Source organism: Lichenostomus cassidix, chromosome 19, assembly GCF_008360975.1.
Source record: "Lichenostomus cassidix isolate B80296 chromosome 19, HeHo_3.0, whole genome shotgun sequence".
Taxonomy (NCBI): domain Eukaryota; kingdom Metazoa; phylum Chordata; class Aves; order Passeriformes; family Meliphagidae; genus Lichenostomus; species Lichenostomus cassidix.
Genome location: NC_139499.1, coordinates 99,299 through 123,802, shown reverse-complemented (window position 1 = coordinate 123,802; position 24,504 = coordinate 99,299). Strand labels below are relative to the sequence as shown.

Genomic DNA, 24,504 nt, shown 5'->3' with positions numbered 1-24,504 from the left:
CTTGTCCTCTCCTCTTCCCAGTTGTGGCAGCGGAGAGAGTGAGTGAGTAGATGCTGTGGGTACCTTGGCATTTGGCCAGGGTCTAAACCACGTCAACCATACAGAAGGAAAGGGAATTGTTAATCAGCACAGAGGTCTCCTATTAAGTACAGAGAAGAAATAAGTCACCTACTACAAAGTGTACAAAAGCCAAAAGAAGTGGCTGTGATGCACTGTAAAGCCCATCAGTTTGGAGACTCCCCAGTTAGTACAGGGAATCGAATAGCTGACAAAACAGCTAAAGAGGTTGCTGAAAATGTATCCTTGCAATAGTATCTAGCAAAAAGTGGAATGTCTGGCCAAACTGTAGTAATCAGGACAGGCAGTTAGCGCCATCATTAGAATCTAAGGAAAATCCCAGCAGGTGATTGGTAACCTTATGTGGGCAGGTAATTGTGCCTCTGCAATTAATGTATAACAGAACTAAAACATCAGGAAACACATCAGAAAATACAGAATATGGTGACTAGTTTGCAAATGAATATAGTAAGCACAAAAATGACAGAAATTAATAGACTAGTTTTTGAAAAATATGTGATTTGTTTGCAAAAGAATTCCAAGGAAGGAAGAAGACTGCCTCCAGTGCTAATAAAACAAGGAAATCCACCAGGTGACTATTGGCATATTGATTTTGCAGAGTTGCCCTGGCAGAACAGGGACTGGTACATTTTCATATTGGTAGATACTTTTCTGGATGGCCTGAAGCCTTCCCATGTCACACCAATCAAGCAAAGGAAGTGGAAAAAACTTTAACAGCTCTGAGAACCTTCCTGATTTGGAACTGACCGTTAACTTTAGAAAATCCAGTTCATGACTTCCAACAAGGATATTATATGTATGTGAAGACATGGATTTCTGAACCTTTCCAGGAATACTGGAAAGTATTGTTGACTACCTTCACTGCCATTAAAATAGAGGAATCAGAAGCATGGATACATTACTGTAGAGTGAATCTACCAACATGGAAGATTGTTAATAGGGGCCCTAAAACTTCAAAACTGACTTTGAAATATGTCATCTAATCTTGTACATCATCTTGAATTCTGGGGAGAATGGATATTAATTTGGAAACTAGTATTAGTGGGAGCCTGGTGAGGCACGGATTGACTCCACAACTCAAATAGTTATGAAGTAGGTATGTTTTTATTCCAGCTGGGTTGCATGGGGGGTAGCCCCTCCAAGGCATGCACACCGACAGCAGCACTTCACTTGGTTTATATTAGGTTACAGGTTACATATGCATTAAGTTACACAAAGCCCCTATACATATTAATTACCTCTCCCCACTTCATATTATAATGAGTTCAAAGTTCATTTAAATATGCTCGCGCAAGCGCAGTGTCACAGATTAATAGTGGGCAAGGGTCCCAAATGATTAATGAGGGCGAAGTCAGTAGCCTTCCTCATGATGAGCTCTTCACCCTGTTCCCTTGCGCATACTCCCTTGGTTCTTGGTCCAAGTCCAAGCCTTAGAACCAACTTGGACCAGTTCTGGGGTCTGAGGGCAGGATGTTCGGTCACACTCAGTAATTTTTCTCAATTATTTGGCTCTCTTCTCTCTATCCTCCCTGATACTAGGTAGGCACAAAATCATTAAGCGAATAATAAATTGTCCTCAGCAAGCAAATCTTAGTAAATCATTATCTAATCTCTGGCCTTCTAAATCAGTTAAAAAATTATTGTTATAATCCAGCTTCTAGTTCTCTTAAATTAATAAATTCTAGCTCACCCTAAATCAACTGGGATGAGGTAAAAACTGAACAACAAGAAGTAACAATAAAATATGAACACCCATTGAGACTGAGGTGTGATTTTACTCAGATTCCAAATATTAATTCTAGTAAATTGCAAGTGAGCTGGGAAAAAGATAGAAAAGAATTTTTCTTAAGATTAGGTGCAGAGGTAAAGGGCACGGTAGCACACTCTATCCCCATGAAGGGTGGTGTTCAGTATCATTGTTTGTTGAATGAAGATGATTTGTGTTGTCAACCAATTGAAAGAAAGGATCCAAAGGTCTGAGATATGACATAGCGTTACAAAGTCCAAAACAAGAATTGGTTTGTAGGAAATACCAAAGACCTTTGAAGACCCCCAGACTAATTTCTGAGACTTTCTGAAAGAGGACTGCACATGATCCATAGTGCAATATCCACAGTGTTGCAATAGACAGTGTAAATGTCCCACCCAGTCCAGGGGAGGTAACTGGGCAGTCCACCTACAGCTTAGCATGTATTAACCCATTGAACTTTGTGTTTTGCAGCCTTTATCCCACTGCTGCCAGTCAACACTCTGACAATTGCTTTGACCAACAGACATCGAATTTGCAACAATCAAGTCTCATCCCTGGATCCACAGGTGGTGGTATCTTTCTACTCTTATCCTTCTTTCCTTTTAAAAGGAGTAAGAGAGTGTCTTTACAAACAAATGGCTGGTAAGATAAAACCTGAGTCTGCTGATAAGATAAGGCCAATACTGGGAGATAGAAGAAACAATGGGAAGGATTTCCATAGGAATTCCACTAATTGACTTACCCAAGGCTGTGTTAATAAACTACAAGAACAGAGACATAAGAAAAAGAGGAAAGGGGAGATGTATATTAGAGGGGTCTGCATTAGGCAATTCCGGAAGCCTGTACCTCTTGAGTACCTCAGCCAATGGGCAAAGAGAGAGAAGACCTGTGGCCGGGAAAGTAAGATAAAAGAGGCTGCATCCTCTAGCAGTTTGAGAGACCCCATGGGAAATGCCCATGACCTCTCCCTTTATTAATGAATAAAGCTACAGGACTCCTCTGTCTCCTTTTTGGACATAAACCTCTGGTGTTTGTGGATTAATTTTCCTTTCCTTTCCTTTCCTTTCCTTTCCTTTCCTTTCCTTTCCTTTCCTTTCCTTTCCTTTCCTTTCCTTTCCTTTCCTTTCCTTTCCTTTCCTTTCCTTTCCTTTCCTTTCCTTTCCTTTCCTTTCCTTTCCTTTCCTTTCCTTTTTTTTCTGAAGTGTTATTCTTATGTTTTTATATTGCTATATTACTATAGATAATAACTAAAACTGTTACATACCTGCTGTTCATTGCAATTAGACTGCTCAAAAATAAACCCTACATATATGTTGGAAAATATACCAGTTTAAAAATTTTGTATAACTTTAGTCAAAGTGTTCTGTTTGTCTTTACCCCGGGAAAAGGAATTTTAGGTTTCTTTCCAGGGCATTGTTCTACCAGGTGAGGTCTGGTTGGACTCAGCATATCAACAGACTGTGAGTAACCCAAAAGATAAAGAGCTATCAACAGAACATCAGCAGGACATCAGGGGCTATCTAAAAACCCTGATGCCAGACCCCACCTCCAGCAGGGGTGAAAACATCTGATCCAGAAAGGACTGATAGGAAAAACTGAAGAATGAAAAATCTAATTAACATCAGAGGCAAAGAGATTCAGATCCAATGGGAAACTGAATACTAGGGGTTTGCTCAACTTTGAACAAATGAACACTGACCCAATACTTGTCTAAGTATTTTTATTGTATAAAATATCTGAAGAATCCAGTAAAAGCTATGTATCATGGAATGATTCTCTCTGCACACCCGGCCTATGTGTGGATGAGATGATTTCTGTGGTACATCCTGGCCAGAACAACATCCTGGCCATATATAATAAAGTAATGCCTTCACTCTCTAACATTAAAAATGTTGTTGGAGAGTTTTTGGTTTTCCCACAGTTTCGGTGACATACATATACATATACATATACATATACATATACATATACGTATATTTATAGATACTAATCATTTATTGACAGTGTCAATGCACTATAATCTCCCCCAAGGAGTTACCTTTGTCATCAGGGGCAGGTAGTAACACCTGTAAATCTGAGTGTGAGACAACTGTGCTGTACATTTGTTTAACAAAAGACTTAGGTACTCCACTGGCAGCTTCTCCATGAATTACAACACCACAGCTCCATCTGTCAGTTGACCCCAGAGCCTCCAACATCACCACTGCCCATCAGCTCTCCTCTCCAGCAGCAAAAGCACACCAGTGGTGTTTCTTTGTCTGGATTAGATAATCCTAATCAATAAAATTTCCAGTTTAGACTGAGCAGTGTTTGAGCCATTAATGGAAGAAAATAATTCAAGAATGGGCAAAGCACAAGTTATATGTTATATAGAAGTTATATGGGGGAGATATATATATACACCCAAGTTTTGGAAATATATGCAAAAGTTATGTGGAGGTAGAAAAGCCATTGTCTGAAGCTCACACAACTTGCAGACACATGAAATAAATAAAAGTGCACTGTCAAGCATCTGCCACCCCTTGGAATGGCTCTAGTGTGCACTGGGCTACAGAAAGACCCTGCATAGATACCAGCGCTTCTCGCTGGGATCACATAAAAATGTTGGTGTGGAAAAACCCTGTCATGGTTGTGAAAAATAAGGTTCACTCTCCTGTTAGTGTGATAGATAGGGATTGATTCGCTAAATCGCAACAGGAAAACAGGGTCCCCACGGGCCAAAGACCTCCTGCTGGCATAAGCAGAACTTAAGCATCCTGTTTACACAAGGCTTATACAAAACTTGCACAATCTAAAGTAACCGGCAAGGTTTAGGGGGAAGGGCAGGCTGCGAACGTGACTACGAGCCTTCGGAAGGCAGCGGCGGACCCTCTAGCAACAGCAACAGACTACGCAGACACAGCCTTATCTCCAGCAAATGACACATAACCCAGAAAAAGAGACTGCATAAAACCTCGGCACACACAAACCTCTGCGCGGTGTGTCTTAGGCAGAGCAAGGGAGCCTGCCTAGCCCACCCAGCACTGCTTTGACCTGTATCCACTGGCTTGTATAAATTACAAATTACTGAATTGGAATTGTCTCTGATTGATTTATTGAGACCCAATTTATGACATTAGGATTTAAGAGTTTAATAAAAGACAGCAGGGGACAAAGGTAATAAAGCAAAATTTACAGCACTGGCTGCTTGGCATTCAGCCAAAAAGCACACCTGGTATGGACAGAGACACCCTTTACAAACCCTTCAGCCTAATGCATATTTATAAACAATTATGCATATTCAAACTTTCCCCCAAACTAGTTTATATGTTCCAGGAACTGTTTAGCCTAGCTCCTCCTTGGATACGCCTCCCCAGAGCATGCACCATCCTCTTGGCTGTGGTGTTCATTAGTCCTGTTATCACTCCCAGATTGTAGTTTCTGCAGATGACAGGTGCTGATAGTTGGAATTTCCATTCATTGGATGTTATCCAATCAAGCAGGCAGTTCAAGCATTCTAATATAACTGTATCAGCTATTTCACTACTACGTCCTAGCTGAGCTAGCAACAAAAAGAAAGGCATTAGTCATCATTACACAACTATATTTTCACAGCAAGGCTACCTTTGTAAAAAATTTAAATTATACACATAGTATCCATTTTAATATTTGCAAAAAGCCAGTGTCATGATATGTATTTACCACAACGGCCAGTTAGACAGGTGGGGGTTGACTTGAAGGGCAGCACTGAGACCTGGCTAGAACTTCCTGAGAGCTCCCAGGGCAGCCAAGCCTTGGCACCGTCAGAATGTAACCTCTCTTAACACTTGAGCCTCCATTCCATAAGGTTTAGCCTTGGATAAGCAACTTGCTTTAAACTGTGTAGGCTACAAAGGGCTACAGGTAATGTCTGTGCAGCTGTTCTGCTTCGTGCACTGCTGGAAGGGTCTGGATACTGCGTGAAGAATGGGTTGTAACAACTGCTGGAAAACAGTCCAAAACTTGGTTGTAGCTCAGGCAAAGTCTTACTTTGGAATCAGCTGAACTCTTCAAAAGATAAATAATAAAAAAACACAAAAACCCAACCCAAAACAAACAAACAAACAAAAAACATCTGTTGTAACGTGTGTCCTGCCTGTCCCTGACCCCACCCCCCTGACCCCTTCTGACTGGATGTGAGTCAGGACCGCCCCCCATCCCTAGAGATAAAATCCCCAGCAAGATCCGGAACAGCCTCTTTGGTTCTGGGCTCATATGGAACCTGCACCCTCCCTTGCCTTCCCATCCCCCTCCCCAGTCTCCCCATTCCTCCCCTGTTTTCCTCAATAAAAACACCATGCAGACCAGGAACCAAACAGCTGCCTTTCTAAACCTGCAACGCTTCTACAAGGACCGCGTCTGACCAGCCCCACAGCTCGTGGCCATGGAATGACCATCCTGCGTGTTCCGGTTCTGGGGCAGCCCTCCCCCCCGCAGCAGGGGAGAGCTGCCTTCAGGTTTTGCACTGCTGCAATTGGTGGAGAATGCGGGCAGCGGTAAGAACTTGCCTAGACACGCCGGGGAGCAGCGGAGCCCGCGGGAGCTGGGGGGCGGCGGGAGCCGGCGGCGCTCGGGGAACGGCGGGGCCGGCGGCGCAGCCACGCCGGGCCGGCCCGAAAGGCCGGGCTGGGCAGGGCCGAGCTGGCCGCTGGCCCGCGGGCCCCACGCCTCCCCGCCGGGCCGCGCGGGGCTGTGGCGGAGCGGCGAACGCACGGCGGGGAGCCGCCGACGCAGCGGGACGCTGCCTGCGCTGCAGACGGAGACCACCCTGGCCGCGTGGCCCGCACATGGGCGCCGCCATCTTGTGAGCCGCCATTTTGTGTCGCGGGCGCCCCTCCCCCGGCGAGACCAACTCTGCACAGCCAAACACCATCTCTGCTGTGCAGCACACGCGTTGGCCGCGCGCTGTGAGACTCTTTAAAGACACAGGCGAGTCCCAAGAAGAGGACCCTGAAGGGACTTGTAGAAAACTTGTGAAGTCTGTATTGAGTTGCTGAGGATAAAACAGTGATGAAGAGGACTGCAAGGGACCGGAAAGCAGTGACCAGTCTTGTCAGTCGGCAAAAGTCTATCAAGAGTAAGAGAGACTCTAGTGGTGAGCCGATAGCGCCTACAGTGCCTATTCAGGGAAATTTTCCGACCCTGGACCTCTGCTAAAGGTGTAGTTTGCAGCAGAGGAGGAGTGAATGTTTGTATGAATGTGATTTGGAGGCACCCCCCAGGGGAGGGGGTGGGAAACGTGTGAATGGCTGAAGGCACCCCCCAGGGGAGGGGGTGCAGAGGTGTGAATGGTTGAGTCATAGAACACGGCAGGGTGTAGGGCTCTGTTTTAAAACCCAGCTCATTCTTTTTTATTTTAACCTTAGACAGATTAACAAGTGTTGCATTTTGAGAATTGGGCTAGAGAGGGCTTCCGGAAAAGGCCCTCTCTGCCCAATCCTCAAAAAAGAAAGGTATTTTCTTTAGTTAAAACCCTTTTTCGAGTTACAGTATGTTTTGTTTACCCCTATTAATACCTTTCCTCCTTCCCATGTCCCTTCTTCCCTCCCATTCTGATAAGGAGGTAACTAACAAGGCTGCATCCCGTCAAAAAAGACGCTGAGTTGCTACTGATTCTCTCAGGCGCCTTGCCAGTTCCCCCCTTGTACCATCACCCTTAAAAAATCACTCCTCACCCCCTTTTTTCCTACCCTCTTCTTCCCCAAATAGCTCCTCTACCATGCTCTCTAAAAATTTGCTTCTCCCAAAATCCCTGTGTCTTTCCGGCTGTGTGTAAGCTCTGCCCCTCTCCCTGCACGTCCAAGCTGGGGGGGGCACAGCAGACAGCACAGCCCCGTCGCACAGCAGAGCAGCAAGACACCTGATTTCAGCCAACCAGCTTCAACTCCAGCCCTACTGAAGAAATTTCTACCAGCTCCAAAAGACTCTGAACTAGAAAATTTTTTTTTCCTTTTGTATAAGAGAAAAAGTGGATTTGTTGTAACGTGTGTCCTGCCTGTCCCTGACCCCGCCCCCCTGACCCCTTCTGACTGGATGTGAGTCAGGACCGCCCCCCATCCCTAGAGATAAAATCCCCAGCAAGATCCGGAACAGCCTCTTTGGTTCTGGGCTCATATGGAACCTGCACCCTCCCTTGCCTTCCCTTCCCCCTCCCCAGTCTCCCCATTCCTCCCCTGTTTTCCTCAATAAAAACACCATGCAGACCAGGAACCAAACAGCTGCCTTTCTAAACCTGCAACGCTTCTACAAGAACCGCGTCTCACCAGCCCCACAGCTCGTGGCCATGGAATGACCATCCTGCGTGTTCCGGTTCTGGAGCAGCCCTCCCCCGCAGCAGGGGGGGCTGCCCTCAGGTTTTGCACTGCTGCAAACATCAAGGAAAAAACCCACCCAAAGAAGGAAGCAAGACCTCGCTCTTGACTGCATTATTACTTTCCCAGCCCTTCCCTAGTGTCAGGGGAAGGAAGATCCTGGAGGCACCCTCTGGCCATGCCAGAGGAGGCACCCTCTAGCCATGCTGCCTATCAAGCTGCATTCTACAACCTGGGATTGCTCTGGAAGGCTTTGCAAAGGAAATCCTCAAAAATGCATTCAGCCTTCTGAATAAATGCACAGATGCTGTTTATGCTGTTCTCTAGCATCTTGGTGCACTATATTTTTAAAAAATTATTTGAATCCAAGCTCTCATTCTTTAATTAAACTTCATTTAGTTGCCATCTGCATGGGATCAAAATGGCTTCATGTTTTGCAGCTCTTAATGAGGATTGTTATTGGATTTGTAAACATATAAAAACCACCCCCACCCCTTCCAAAACACCAAAAACTTTGAAAAGTAATAAAAGAGAAATACGGCTCAAGTGTTAAGATCTGCATCTTTACTCATCTAATTGTAATGGAGTGGCTTCCATTCAGCAGATAATCACATTATACACAAAACCCACATGCAGAAATACTCTGCCACTGCAGGATCAAGATTAGGGAAGCTGTGAGAATTACAGCTGAGGGAAACCAGTAATAAAGTGCAATCTGTCATTTTTCCACAGTGGGTCAGAATTCCTGGGTCACAATGTTACTCTTAAGCTTTGATTAATTCCTTCTATTTTCCTGCTTGACTTAGGTCTTCACAGAGTATGCAAGTCTCATTTCAACCCTACTGTTTTACCTGGGCTTTGCCTTATTTCTGCAATGAAGTGTGAACCTCTGTCTTATGACATTCCCACTGGTAGTCCAAATATCAGGATAATTTCTTTCAACAAAATCATTACCACCTTGCCAGTTTTGTTGGTGCAACAAGGAAAAAAATCTGGCCATCCCGAAAAAGTATCTACTGGTACCTGTTTTGTGGAGGAAGCTCTGCAAAGTCTATTTGTCAACAGTCTCCTGGACAATTTCCTTTCTAGATGCAGTTCCAAGTGTAGGCTGTCTAATTTAATGTGCCTCTTCTTTAAACAGGTTTGGCACTTTTTAACAATGCTTTTATGATATCAGTCATTCATATGCTCAAAACTTGTGGTTTCAATACTTCTGCCATAGATCCTATTCCCCAGTGACTTACCTTCTGTTGTTTCTCTGCAATTTTCCTCATAAGGTGCTGGGGAATTATTATGTGTTTGCTGGGTGTATTTCACCATCCTTCAGGATCTTTTCAGCATCTAACAAATTTTTGCCAATTTCTCATCTTCAGTCTGATAATTAGCAGCTTCTTTGTCCAAATCCTGGTATTTCTTGGGTGAGAACAACAGGATGTCCCAACCAGCAGCCTCCTTGGCCACTTTGTCAGCCAGGGTATTTCCAATATTTACTGGTGTCTCTCTGAATTGATGAGCTTTACAATGCATTATTGCCACCTTTTGAGGCAGCTGTCCCCCTCTTAACAATCTCTGTATTAGTTGTCTATGTTTCACAGGAGACCCCTGAGAAGTTCTCTCTCTTTCCACATGGATTCATGTGGACCACACCAAAAGAAAATTTTGATTCAGTCCATATAATTACAGTCTTATCCTGTGAGAGACGTAATGCTGTCATCAAATGCAATCAGTTCTGCTTTCTGAGCCATCATGTTGGGGAGCAGAACTTTGGCCTCTATTACCTTGTGCTGAGTTACCACCACATTCCCAGCTTTTCAGATTCCATTTTTCACAAAGCTGCTCTCATCCACAAAGAGTTCCCAATCCATTTCTTCCAAGGGAGCATCCTATAGGTCATCTCAATTGGAGTACACCTGTTCAATGGTCTGCAGTCATGGAGCAGTTCCCCTTTTTCCCAGGTCAGCTGTTAAGAGCACTGCTTCATTCAGAAGGTTAGTTACTTTTAACTGCACATCATCTTGTTCTGACAATATTGTTTGGTGTTTTAACATCCTGCTTCATGATAACCAGTGGCCTCCTTTTTGTTCCAACATTGCTATGACTGACAAAACCAGTCAATTGCTATCCCAGGGTTAATCTTCTTGCTTCCTGGATTAGGGCTGTTGCCACTGCTGCCCTAAGGCAGGTCGGCTCTTCCTGGGTCCCAGTCATTGTGTCAACGCCCCCAGTGTCACATGGGACCTTTCATATACAAACAGTTTAAAAGCTTACTCTAAGGCCAACAGTCCCAGTGCTGGAGCAGTCATTGAATCATGTTACAATTCCTGAAAGGCTTTCTTGCATTCTGGCTCAGTTCTCATTTAGCAGGGGGCTCAGGAGTTTGACAGACAGTCTCTTTTCTTTCTTGGCCAGAACTCCTTTGTCCTTGTGAAATAGTAAATCTAAAGCGCAAGTACCGTTCCAGTTCTGAGGCAAAGCCTTTCTACATAACAGTTCACCTGAGCAGGCCCAGGCCTGTTGTTTGCTGCACCAGTCCGTTGGCCGCAGGACAAACTCACTCAGTAGCAGAACGGCCCACAGCCAGACACTTGGAACTTGAGATTCAGCCACCGGCATGACCTTGCCTTTGTCTAATTTTGCAGCACAAAGTTCTCATAAGCCTGATTCCTGATACTTCTTTTTGTATTGCTCACAGATGTCATTGAAACTGCGGGAAAAACAAACACCCTCAAACAACATTTTTAATGTTAGAGAGTCAAGACATTACTTTATTTCTGGCCAAGATGTTGTTCTGGGCAGGATGTGCTACAGGAATCATCTCATCCACACATAGCCTGGGTGGGCAGAGAATATTCATTCCATGACACATGGCTTTTACTAGATTTTTCAGATATTTTATACAGTCAAAACTCATAGAATTGTACTGGGTCACTGTTCATTGGTCCCAAGCAGTGTAGTTTTTAGTATTTGGTTTCCTATTGGATCCATATTTCTTTGCCTTCAATGTTAATTAAAGTCTTCTTTCCTATTTATCTATTTCCAAACCAGCTGTCTCCGACTAGCCAGGAGTGTTGTTAGGAGTCGATGGTCTGTTAACGACTGTTGAGAGCTGTTATCTCTTGCGTATCATCTGTGCAACTCCCAGTCTGTTGAGTCTGTTCCTCATAGAGTAACATTGCATTGGAAAGAATTTTAGGTCCCTTCCTCTAGGGCAAAGGCGAACAAAACCCTTGATTAAAAATTTTTTAAACTGGTATATTATCCAACACAGAGCTCTTGAGGTTTGCATTCAAGAGAATTTTCTATTATGATTCCAGTCCTCTCCTAGTCTCCTATTTCAAAGAGTATTGTTAACATCTAACTGGTCTGGCATTTGGTTTCAAAATGGTCTTTACAAGTTCTGCCTTCTGAGCTCATCCTGAAATTCCAGTGGCCCTTTCCAGCAGGGTGACTGCGCTGCCTACTTCTTCCAGTGTTTCTGCTTTAGGTTCAGAATTCTGTAACGACGAGGGCTTCCAAGATCTTTTATTTTTCCTTTTTCAAACATAATTTGTGCATTTAATTTACTTAATACATCTCTTCCTAGTAATGATGATAATTCATTAATGTTATGAGATATTCAGTTATATAAAGAAATTGATGGGCTAACATCCATTTTCCAATTCTGGATTTTAATCATTGAAAGAAGGGTTGATTTTCCTTTTGCCCTATCGCACCACTGACTGAGGCTGTTTGTCTACTTATCTGTCCTTTACCGGTATTTAAAACAGAGTAAGTAGCTCCAGTATCCACAAGACATTCTATTTCCTTGTTCCGTAATGTAACTAGGGAATCTGGTAGGGAATCTTTCAAATCCTTCCCCAGTCCCCTTCAGTCCTCAATGTTATTCACCATTTCCACAGTTTTCTTTGGCATTTGTGTTTTACTGGTTCCTTTTTCTATTTTGGGACACTCTCTTTTCCAGTAATCCATTTGTTAACAAATTGCACAGTGGTTCTTATCCAGCTGCATCCGAGGATATTACCCCATCTTTGTCCCTGTCTCCCAGTCATTCCCACTTTCAGCGGCCTTTCTCTTCTACAGAGAGCTCACTGATCTCTGTCTGCTGCATCTGCCTCCAGTAATTACTCTGCGGTGCCCCTCCCTGCTTTTGGGCTTTGTTCTACTAAGGCTTTTGCTCCCAATTATTGTACGCTTTTCCACACTCTTAACAATTTACTCAAAGTACCAGCAACAACGTATCCAATTCTACAGGCATCCTTCTAGGTCCCCGCTCTCGGACTAAACCCCTCCCAGCGCTACCGCCTTCGCCCCACTGCAGCGAAGCTGCTACAACCCTCCAGGTCCCTCCTTTGTCCACCCTGTTATGGGGCCAAAATTTTTCACTACCATTGTTGGAAAACATACCAGTTTAAAAATTTTTATATAACTTTAATCAGGTTTGTTCTCCTTTGCTCCAGGGGAGGGGAACTGAAGTTTCTTTCCAGGACATTGCTCCTTTAGGCGAGGCCTGATGATTTTGACATTTCAACAGATTGGGAGTAGCCCAAAAGATAACGGCCATCCGCAAACATCTACCCAGAAGCTGCCCCCTAGCAAGGCTGGAGACACCCGGTTGGGAAAGGCTGATAAGCAAATCAAGGAGTGAGAACCTAATTAGCGTCAGAGGCGAAGAAATCTGGATCCAATAAGAAAACAAATACTTAAGGCTATGCAACTTTAGATCGATGAACATTAAACCAATGAAGTTCTATGGATTTTGACTGCATAAAGTTTGGGAAAATCTTGTAAAATCTATGTCATGGAATGAATATTCTCCGCTCACCCAGGCTATGTGTGGATGAGATGATTCCTGTGGCACATTCTGGCCAGAACAACATCCTGGGCCAGAAAAAAAAGCAATGCCTTGACTCTCTAACATTAAAAATGTTGTTTGAGGCTGTTTGTTTTTCCCGCAGTTTCGGTGACAGCATGGTCACTTTCATCTTCCAATTCCACATGCACTCCCTATCTTTGTACCCCCTGTGTTCTTCTGTCTCGATTCCGTCTCCCCTTATACACTAATAAATCAATGTACTCCATGTCTCCCTGTATTTGATAAAACACTTACCTATACTTACAGGCAAAACAACACTTTTTGAGTGTTTTTTTATCCTTTTAACACCATCAGATATCTAAGCACATGCATATATTCCTTCCACAACTCGGGATTATTCCACAAATAAAAAAAAAAAAATCAACATACAACTCCGTTCCATTCCTTCTACAAAACAGCATTAGTTGAAAAATGGTCAGTCACATTAACAGGCCAGTTTTTGCGATTGTTTAGCTCATACATCAGCCACCAAAGATAACAATATTCAACAGGTTGTTTTCATGTCAGGGGGTCACACCCCCCCACTCCCAAGCCTTTTCCAGTTGCTTAAAACACAACTCAAGGGAAGATTTTTGGGATCTCTTCTTCTGGGAGCTATTATGATAGTCCTATGCCGTATTTACCACCTTACATAAAAGCTTTCTACACCTTTAAAATACTTTTAAAACCTCTTATGACTTTTTTTTTTAAATAACATTTTACAACATTTTTATAACTTTTTACAATTTTTTCCAACCTTTCCCAAGACTGAAATTGTGTTCTGGGCATCCCTGTGTGTCGGGGTTTGACCCTGACTAAACGCCAGGTACTTCGACTTTTTCTTGCTGCAAGGAAAAAAAACTGTAAAAATACACACTAATCTCGTGAGTCAAATGAGATAGGACACTGGTAGAAGGACGCACAGAAGAAAAAGAAAGAGGGCAAACAGGCTCTAACTTAAAGTTGCAAAAAGTGATTTAATTACCTAACAGAGTTGGAGGATAAAATGCAAGGCAAAAATAAACTTTTCATACACTATTTTGTTCACTCTCCTCCCTCTCTCTTACGAATCTATTTTTATTCACCCCCTTTCCTATTTTTAACCAACAAGCCCAGGTAGGGAGGCAGGGTATGGAGTATTTTCTCAGTTTACAGAGCAGGTCTATAAATCTATTTATCACTACAATTCTTCTACTACAAATACTGTTTATCTCTACTTATTTCTCTCTTTCTCTAGACAGTTTTTCTGCTCTCACCCCCCACCTTCTTAAGAAGCAGTCTCTGCACTCACCCCACTTCTCTCTTTCTAAACCAGCAACACAGACAGGGGGCAGGGTGAGAGGGGTTCTCTGGTCAACTCAATCAGGGAGAGGGGTTCTCTACTTAGCCAGGGGTCCCTCTCATGAGATACAGACTTCTGGAAACTTCTTTGGTGTGGGTCTAATTTCAGGAGCAACATCCCGCCTGAATTCTGCTGCAACATGAGTCTTCTTGTCCATAAGGTGCAGACTCTCCTGAGCCGAGGCCATGCTGCTTCCATCTTAGGAGCAAGGCCTTTCTCTCTCTTGCAAGGCTTTGTGGCTTTAACTCTTTTGATGAGACTTCAAACTGGATCACAGCTTTCTCCAGGCATCTACCTGCTCCTCTGGCGTGGGCTATGGGTGGATTTTTGCATCTTTGTGGACACCATAGGCTGCAGGGGAACCTCCTGCCCCCCCATGGCCTTCACCACAGCTAGCAGAGGGTTTTCAGCTCCAGTGCCTGGAGCACCGGAGCACCTCCTCCCCCACTTTCTTTACTGACTTTGGCATCTCCATGCTGTTTTCCCTCTGCATATTTTTACTTCCACTTCTTCTATTTCTAACTACAAAGAAGTTCGTGCTTGCCTTGTTTCGATTTCTTCTTAAATATGTTTACACAGAGGTGTAACTAGCACTTCTAATTGGTTCAAACTTGGCTGGCAGCATGTCTATCACTTTCAGAGCCATCAGAGATTGGCTCTGCTGGACTTGATGTAAAAACTTCTAGAACTTTTACTCAGGACACACAGGAGCTATCTTTGTGCCAGTCCCCACCCCTCAGACACTTCTCCAGGCTTACTACAACAGCTTCTGAGGGGTTCAAATTTTTCTTAGATGTTAAAAAATACTTTACTGATGTTTTGAGCTAATCAAAACTACCACACTGTGTTAGCTAGCGCACGATCTTACACTAGCCAGCACAGTTACAAAAACCTCTGAGCCCTGCATTTCTTCTGTTAACCACTTACAGTTTTCCAGTTAGCTGGGGGCTTGCACTCCCTTAAAAGTAAAATTTTCTGATTAGCCGGAGACTTGAATCCTCTTTTGATACTCACCACTTTTAATAGAGAAAAACTAATTATATCATATTATCACTTTTATAACACAATTGTATTATAGAGCTCAGTTTCTGGGGAGCTTCTCTACTGTAGCTTATGGTTAGATATAATTTTATACCCTCAGTAATAATGCCTTAAAGAAACTCAGAGGTTTTGCCTTCAATTCAGTGGATTATAGGATTGAAAGATTTCCCTGAAAAAGTCTTAGATGTGCACTGGAGTCCTCCATCCTGTAAATCCGTGAAGCATCAAAAGCATTGTCCCATCAGGGGTCGCAAGTAAATTGATACCAAAATCCTCCAAAATCATTGGGATAAATAAGACTCTCTAACACTGTCATTTTAGTGTTAGAGAGTAAGGCATTACTTAATTCTTGGCCCAGAGGTGTGTGTGTGGTTGACAAAGTTTCAGCCTCCACACAGATGCCAATACAAAACCTTTTCACTTATTTATATATTTTTAGCAAACAAAGAAATTAATGTTCATGGGTTCTAAGTTACATAATTCTCTTCATTAATTAGCATTCTCTTCTCTATTGGTTATTGGTTTCTCACTCTTCATGCTAATTTGATCCACATTCTTTAGTCCTCTCATCACCTTTTTCTCAGATTGGGGGGTGGGTGGGTGTCTGCAACTTTCGAGGCTTAATCTCCTCTGTATCTTCTGGTTACTCCAACATCCTAGAAGGGTCATAAATTTAAGATCTCAGATGTCCAATCTTCAACTCTCGTTGGCTTTATTTATTAAAGCTTGTCAGGGTTAGTTTGAGCAAACTTAAGGTTTCAGTGATTTAATGATCAAAGTAACAATAAAAGCTTGTGAAGAAACTTAATTAGTGATGGCTAAAAGTGGGCACTGCTTGCAATTAATTAAAACAACTAAAGTTAAGTTAGCAAAGTTAGTTAAGAAAGTTGTATCATTTCCAAAAACAAGCAGTCACAGGCACCAGGGCAGGAGTTTCCCACCCCAGCTGCAGAATATGGAAGGTGGATGTTGTGGCCCTGAAACTCTTCAAAATTGCAGCAGGAATTACTGCTATTCGCTGCTCAAAATATATCTATTACCAGAACCCAGTAGCCTCAAAAACCACCTGGAGGGCCCTGGAGGTGCTTAGTGGATGCAGAGCTTCCCAGCTAAGCAGATGGCGCAGGGCACAAGCTGTGCCTTAGTGAGTGGGGCTCAGGGGCATGCAGAACTCCATATCATGGATCAGCAAACTTAGGGAAGAAAACCTGAGCCCAGTGTTTTGACTCAGCCCATGGCATAGTGGCACAGCCAGCCTTCCCCTGCCCCGTCTTGCTCATCAAGGCTCTGAGCTGGGGATGCTGGTGGAGTGTAAGAGTCTCCTTGCTCAGTTTCCATACCCCCCCATAATTTACAGCGTTTAAGATTACATTCAGCTATCTGAAGCAAATCATTAGACCCCAGCACAGCTCCTATGCCCTAATTTAACACCATTTCCTCCATTCACCTCTGCCTTTTGGCAGCATCATCAGGGCCCATGTGGGAGCAGTACTCCAGCCCCCCACCCTGCCAGAGCCTCCATCAGCATGCTTGAGGGATGCTGGGATAGGCAGGCTCAAACATCCCCATCATTACTAAGCCATGCCAATACCTTCAGTGTTATGGCATCTGAATTCTATGTTCTTTACACAAAAAAGAAAAAAAAATAGTAAGTGTGACATCTTATGTCTACTTGGTGAGGTATGACCTGTGAACAAGCCCCTTTCAGACATTTGGGAAGAAAAAATTGACTTTTTATCTCTAAATCATGTTTCCTAATTGGAGATGCTACAGGTTTGATGCTGCAGAAAGACTCAGATTTTGATGCCAACTCCTCAGATGTTAAATTGTATTTCCAATTGGGGTCACTGATACAGACTTTGCCACTTTTGTGCCATATCCTACATTTGCTTGGGATTTTGTTATCTCATGTCATCATTTACATCTATGTCCAGAGAAAATTAAAGTACAGACTCAGGAAACTGCAGCTACCTTGATTTATGACTACTCACCATCAAATAACACTTCTATCCACTGTCAAAAGCCTTCTCATGGTCTGAAGAGATACAGACTCAAGCAGACTGAAAACATGTAAAACAAATAAAGCAGCAGATTCTACTCAGTAAAACGGTCAGTAGTGACTTTGATCCTGTGTCTGCCACCATCTACCCACTGGCAGACCACAGCCACTGCTGTTGGGGCAGGTTTCATGTGACAAGCCTGCGACCCATCCTGTAGTCTTGGAGGGACACCTAGCAATGGTCACCTCACAGTGATGCCATGTATCACTGCTTAGAATGACTCCAAAGCTAGAAGCCCCAGCACTCTTGCTTCACTGGTGGCTCATGCTGGGCTGCATTTACCTACACACAAGCCAGGATTTTTCTCCTTGGTTTCTTACACTGACATTAGTTCCCACTGTGACTCACCCATGCACAGCTGTCAGTGGGCACAAAGCACCAGTTAAACACAATCAGTGGAAGTAATAGCAGTCGGGGCCATTTGCTTCTGCTGCCAAACTCCAGGAATGGAATGGAAATATAAGGGCAGGAAATTCAAATTATATCCTTCAATGTATTGGTTTGTTTATTATATGGGGAAAAGCAGCCCAGGATACATGGAGGACTCCAGAGGCATCCCTGGATGCACAGCATTGACACTTGCTGTGGTCCAGTGTTATGGAACCTGTGTAGCATCGGCAGGATCAGTCTGCAGAACAGGAGGCTCAGGAGGGACCTTCTTGCTTATACCTACCTGAAAGGATGCTGTAGCCAGGCAGGTGGTGGTCTCTTCTCGCAGGTAACAAGTAATAGAACAAGAGGAAATGGCCTCAAGTTTTGCCAGGGGATGTTTAGATTTGGTATTAGGGAAAATGTCTTAAACAAAAGGGAGGTCAGGCTTTGAAATAAACTGCCCAGGAAAGCAAGCATCACCATCACCCTACCGCCATTCAAAAAATATGTGGATGTGGTCCTTAGGGATATGGTGTAGTGGTGAACATGGCAGTGATGGGTTGATGGCTGGACTCAATCTTACAAATCTTTTCCAAATTAAGAAATTTCACGATTCTATTGTGGGAGCTTCCTCCCCCAAAAGGCATCAAAGCCTCCTATAAAATCACAGAACCATAGAATGACAACCATAAAACCATAAATTGTGAAGGACTTCACTGGCTGAAAATTTTTTCCTGGTTCAGATGCCAGTTAAATGCATGCAATCTAATGCTTCTCTGCCTTTCCAAGTCTTGGATGGCAGAAGGCTTGACACGGGAGGAGCTGGGGGGATCTCACCTCTTGGGGAGTCTGAAACCTCCTTCCCCCTTAATCACTTTAGCTCTAGAGCCAATAGAACTCATGGGTGAAGGTGCCTGATGGTTGGGAGGGCTGGTTCCCTCCTCTTGTCACCACTGCACTTTGGTACCACTCCTCCAGCAGCTCTGTACATATTTACACCTTTGAGCTAAATTAAATGAAGCATTAAAACGCTTCAGACCTCTTGGCTTCAAGCACTGGTGACACTAAGGATTTACTGAGCAGTAAAAGCCCAATAAGGTCTGTCCAGGGGTGCCCTTCTGCCCTTATTCTTACCTATAAATGTTACTTTTCAATACTATATGTAATAAAATAAGTACTTTTAAGAGCAAGGCAACACTTTTTGTTTTTATTTAAAAAGGCCTTGATGGCAGGAATATAGTGTAAAAATCATTGGAAAAACTAAAAGGCATCGATACATATTGGAATATACACTTTTTACATAAATTACATTTATTTATTTATTCTTTCATTTGAGGTTCTTATTCGATATTGAGGTCTAATAGTTAATAGGTCCTGGGATCTGGACGTTTAGACCACCATAGTCTAACATGTACATGTTCATGGGCCATTGCTGAAAGAGACAGAGAGAAAAAGAAGGCAAAAGTCTACGTTAGGACATGACACAAAACAATGCATACATCAAATCTCTGGCATGTTCCAATGCTGGCTGTTGCTCCCACTTTCCAAGTAAGAGAAAAGAACCAACCCCAAACCAAAACACCACTAACAAACCTGACACAAAACCTTCCAAGTTTGTATTTCTCTTGCACATTTTTGGCGAGTTTTATTTGGAATCAGCCACAACTGAAGCCAAGCCCTGAGGGAGCACAGATATATGCATCTCCCTGACTTTGTTTCCTATTTTTCCAGTTTTGTGGCATTCTAGAGTTCTGCATTGCTCCCAGAACTGAGCTAGAAGTACTCCTAGCACAGCTTGGACCATGGGGAACCATCGGGTCCTGCTGAGACACACAACAGACCTGAGGTGCTGTCACCAGCACACCTCCACTGGGGTGGAGGGCTTTGCTCAAGCCTGTCTCATATACGGCACCCACTAAAGCTGAGCACCCCTGAAGCACACTGCAGGAATGCAGGAGAGTCCCAGAGGGTGTTGGACACTTTGCTCTGCTGACCACCCCCAGATAAACCCTGCAGGAAAAGATAGCCCCACAGGTGTGACCCCTCCTTCGCCAAACCTGCTTGTGCAATTTAAAATCATACTTTATAGTGTTTGTCAGGCAGAGGGAGGTGGTGACAGTTCGAGAACAGAGAGCAGCATCCTGAAGCAGAAAGACAGGTAGGCAGTAACCCCCTTAATATTTGGAAGGCTTTACCACAAGCGAGATCTGATTTGTTGATGATGTAGACTCCATATTGGAAGAAGAGGAAGAGGAAGATGAGGAAGACGAAGATACAGAGTTCCCTTCGGAGATCCTCTTCCGCTTCCGTTTGGGAACACTGATGTCTTTCTCTGCAAGGACAGAGGGAAGGCATGAGGTATCCGAGCCCTGAGAGTGATCCCTAAATATGGAGACTCATCCTGCCACTCTAATCTTGCCTTCCACAGAGCATTCCTCTGCAGTCATCTGCTGTGCCACCATTGGTGACAGAGGCTTGGCCTCCATGACCTGGCACAGAGCTGTCAGCTTTCCTCACGCTACAGGCCTGCTCTTGCTGCTAGATCTCCATTCTCTATTCAGCCACCTCTTTTCATAAAACTAATTGTAATTATCTCTAGGACTTCTAATTGTGACACATTTTATTTAAACTGTCTGAGATTTATTGGGATGATGAGATAGAAAAAGAAACACATTCCCAGTGATGACAGAAACCTTGTTTCCTTAGAAGTCCCAACTGCTAAACAATGGCTCAAATTAAGGGCTTTAACCAGAGAATAAATTGCTCATGGTGAGTAAATTGCTAATGGGAGAGAGATAATCACTTCCTCCAGAAGATGCTGGAAGTTTGAGCCAAACAACCCAGTATTACACCAGTTCACAGAAGTGGAATCATCTAAGAGGATGGTTTACCCTGGAACAGATGCTGAGCCTGACTTTTTCTAGTAGGATCTTCTCCCCATCCTGCCCCGTGGATGTGGGAGGTTCAAACACCACCTCACAATTCCCATCCATTTTCTCTCCCACAGTGCCAAGAAAGCTACAGTTATGTCCTAGCCCTTCCCTTACCTGTTTGTTTGGCCTCAGTGCAGATTTCAGCAAATGGCCTGTGGAAGAGACAAGGGGTGAGTCAGTTGTTTCACCCTGTGCACCTGCCTGTGCTGGGACCCAGCCCAGACCCAGACCCTGAACTGACTCCTCCAGCACCCCTTTGTGTGGAGAGGGGACTTGGAGCATCCTCAGTGCATACCAGAGGGAAGCAACATGAAAAAACTCAGGCAGGCCCTTGAGTTACCTGACCCCATGTCATGTCCCTTCCCAGCATCATCATCTCGAATCACACAAGAAAGAGGGGACAAATCAGCCCCGCTAACCCTTCACTGTGCCCACCCATGGGAAAGCACCTCTCTGCAGCACAGGACAGTGGATGCCAGGGATCGAGCAGGTCCTCTACACATATGTGGTGGGTCCAGTGGCCTAATGGTGAGTTGCCCCGTTTATGGCTGAAGAAGCAAGGACAACACTTAAAAAACCGAAACTTCCCCCATCACAAAGCTGGGAAAACTTACTGGAGCTGGTTTATAATCACTATTCGGATGCTCTCCCGTGCCTTCAGGATCTTCTCCAGCCGATGAATGTCATAGGTATTGGGATTTCTGAAAGGGATATCGTCCGGCAACCCAGTAACCTCCACAGCATCTGGACTGTCCCTGATGAGTTTATAGGGCACCATGACAGGCCGGTTCAAGCCCAGAGCCTCTCCTGTAACAGCAGAGCAGAGGACAGCGCAACAGCTTTACCCTACAGAGCTCCAGAACCAGTTGAAGGACCAAGAAAGAGCCCTGGGGGACTTTGGGAAGCCATGGCTGCTGCAGTGCCCAACCTTTCCTACAGTCATGTCCCACCCAGCCATATTACATCTACCTGCCCAATTTATTGTCTGCTCTGTTAGTCTCCATCTAGAATTCTGCCAGGAGCCTCAAGTGAGTTCAGCAGACACCCAGTGCTGCACTTGCCCAAGCCCATGGCTGGACCAGCAGCAGCATGCAGGACAGCCCAGAACAGAAAGGAAATGGAAAAGATTTGCCCATTTCCTCTTGCCTCTGTATGTCAGCATGTTTGGGGGTCACTGGAGTGGAGATCACAGCCATCCTCATCATCACATCACATCACATCACATCAATCACATCATCACATCATCACTCTTGCCCATTTCTTGAATCAGTTTATCTATTTGGCCTCCACAACAACCTATGGCAGTGATATACCTCAATTTAATTCCTTGCTGCATTTAAAACCCTTCCTTCTGTACAATTAAACCTGCTGCTCCCCTCTCTGGGTACCCCTTCAGTTCCTGCTCAGTGGGGAGCAGAGAACATCCTTTACTCCTGCGCTGTTTCTGACTAAGAGTCTGGTCCCACCGTGCATCTCTGCAGCCCCAAAACCTGAAGGTGTTAGTGGCTGCACAGCCACATTTCTGGCTTTCCTCCCAGGGAATTTGTCCCATCCAAGGCTGACATCAGACTGAACAAGTCCTGCTACTGTGCTGCATTTTGCCATCCTCCTTCTCCTCTCCAAGGATGAGCTGTCAACAAGGTCATGGTGCCACCTGCCAGGAGTGAGACACAGGGACGTCCCTGGGGATAGGCTGTAATGTGGAGCAGCAGGACAATATCTGCACTGCAGCAGCTGCCGTGTGCTTTGGCTATAAATAGAGGCCTTCGTGGAATCAATTTTAACTGTGGCTGCTCTCAGCAAAACCAGCCTCACTATGTGATGTGCGCAAGTGGAGACTCACCATATTTTTCATTGAAAAGCTCTTTCACTTGCTCTCGGAGAATCACCTTCTCTCCAAGCCTGTTGGCATCGTCCTCATCTGCAAAAGCAAGAAAGAACAGGGGTGAACTTACCTTGTTTCCTTCTGAGTCCCTGGAAAACCAGTCTCACTGCAATAATGCAGGACAGTATCCCTGTGCCTCTGCCCCAGCATGGAATGGGAACATCTCAGAGGTGCTGCTCTGTGCTTGCACCTTGTGGCACCTTTCAGAGCTGTGCAAAGCAGCTCTAAAATGCTGACAGATGTCCATTTGCCATGTGCTGCCACAGCTAAAAGCACTTTATATCTACTTTGCAGGGCTATAAATCACTAGGAAAAATGCAAAGTAACAAAGATTCAGGCACTCAGTGCCATGAATGCTCCCACAAGTGATATCAAGGAATGAGAGAGCACTTTTATGGCTAAGCTCCTAAGTGCAGTATTGTTTTATAATATGCCATATAATCAGATTGGCTTTACTAGTTTTTTTAATTATCCTCATTGTGCTAAACAGTTTCTCTTTCATTCTCTCATTTCAAATGATGTGCCTAAGTCAGTAGATTTTTACCCTCAGCTATTCAGCATCCTCAGGAGGCTCCAGGAAAAATGACTGGGGTCATGACACTAACCTTTGACCCACGGTCAAATGACCCTAACCCTAACCCGTCCCTTTTGATGTTTATTTGCCCCCGCAGGTATAAAGAACCAAGTGAATAAACTCTATCTGCCTCTTGCTGTGGTCACCGCTCCAGCTACCAACCAGCTGGGATGCACAGTGCAGGACCAGCACAGTGGGGTGGACTCCCCAACTTCTATCCTGCTGAAGAGGATCTTCACCACCCAAGGCAGCCACTGTCACCCAGGCTGGTAAGCCACTGAGTAAAAAAAATAAAATCACTTAATGGTTTGGGTTAAAAAGGACCTTATAAGACCATCCAGTTCCAACTCCCTGCCACGGGCAGGGACACCTTCCACTAAATGAGGTCACTCCAAGCCCCATCCAACCTGGCCTTGAACACTTCCAAGGATGGGGCAGCCACAGCTTCTCTAGTCAAACTGTGCCAGGGTGTCACCACCCTCACGGGGAAGAATTCCTTCCCAATATCCCATCTAACCCTGCCCTCTGGCAGTGTGAAGCCATTCCCCTTTGTTCTTTCACTCCAGGCCCTTGCTCAAAGTCCTTCTCCAGCTCTCTTGGAGCCTCTTTAGACACTGGAAGTGGGTCTAAGGTCTCCCTAGCACCTTCTCTTCCCTTCTTCAGGTGAACACCTCCAGCTGTCCTGGCCTGTCACCAGAGCAGGGGTGCTCCAGCCCTTGGGTACATTTGTGGCCTCCTCTGGACTCATTCCAGCAGGTTCGGGTCTTTCTTTTCTTGGGGGCCTCAGCCAGATGCAGTGCTTCAGGTGGGGTCTCAGAAGAGCAGATGGCTATTCATGGTGGGCTTTTACAGCATCAAGGTGAGCCTTGCAAACTCCAAGCATCCTCTGCCCACAATCTGTAGCTATTTAGTTTCATTTTGAGCAATCACATGATTATGATCTTTTATTATTTTGAACAATCATATGATGTTTGTTACAGTTTTAAGCAAACACATGGCTGGAAGTTTTGTTTTAAAAGCAATGTAAAAATCCACTGCAAGTCCCTGCCCCCCTGCATGGGACTGATTTCAGTGCTCAGCACTCCAGGCAGAAAGACCACCATCCCACACTCAGCCACTCTGCTGCTGTGGGTGATGGAGAGAAGCTGGCAACCTCAAACCTCTGCACCCTACTACTGCAGGGTACAGATTCAAAAAAGCCTCTTCTCCACCTGGAAAACAATTGTTTTGCCTGGATATTACACAAACAAAACAAAACAAAACAAAACAAAACAAACAAAACCAAAAA

General features: G+C 44.4%; 1 protein-coding gene across 7 annotated transcripts in view; it reads right to left on the bottom strand.

Annotated features, from left to right (window-relative positions):
• Nucleotides 1-19,002: 19,002 nt before the first annotated feature.
• Nucleotides 19,003-24,504, bottom strand: part of GTF2IRD1 (GTF2I repeat domain containing 1) — a 67,570-nt gene continuing 62,068 nt past the window's right edge. For all 7 annotated transcript variants that reach the window (XM_085078710.1, XM_085078711.1, XM_085078712.1 and 4 more), the window contains 5 exons: nucleotides 22,601-22,678; nucleotides 21,372-21,564; nucleotides 20,872-20,909; nucleotides 20,020-20,156; nucleotides 19,003-19,256 (listed from right to left, as the gene is read on the bottom strand). In XM_085078710.1, coding sequence (XP_084934836.1) covers nucleotides 19,182-19,256; nucleotides 20,020-20,156; nucleotides 20,872-20,909; nucleotides 21,372-21,564; nucleotides 22,601-22,678 — 521 coding nt within the window. In that variant the 3' untranslated portion in view covers nucleotides 19,003-19,181. The remainder of the gene's footprint in view (nucleotides 19,257-20,019; nucleotides 20,157-20,871; nucleotides 20,910-21,371; nucleotides 21,565-22,600; nucleotides 22,679-24,504) is intronic.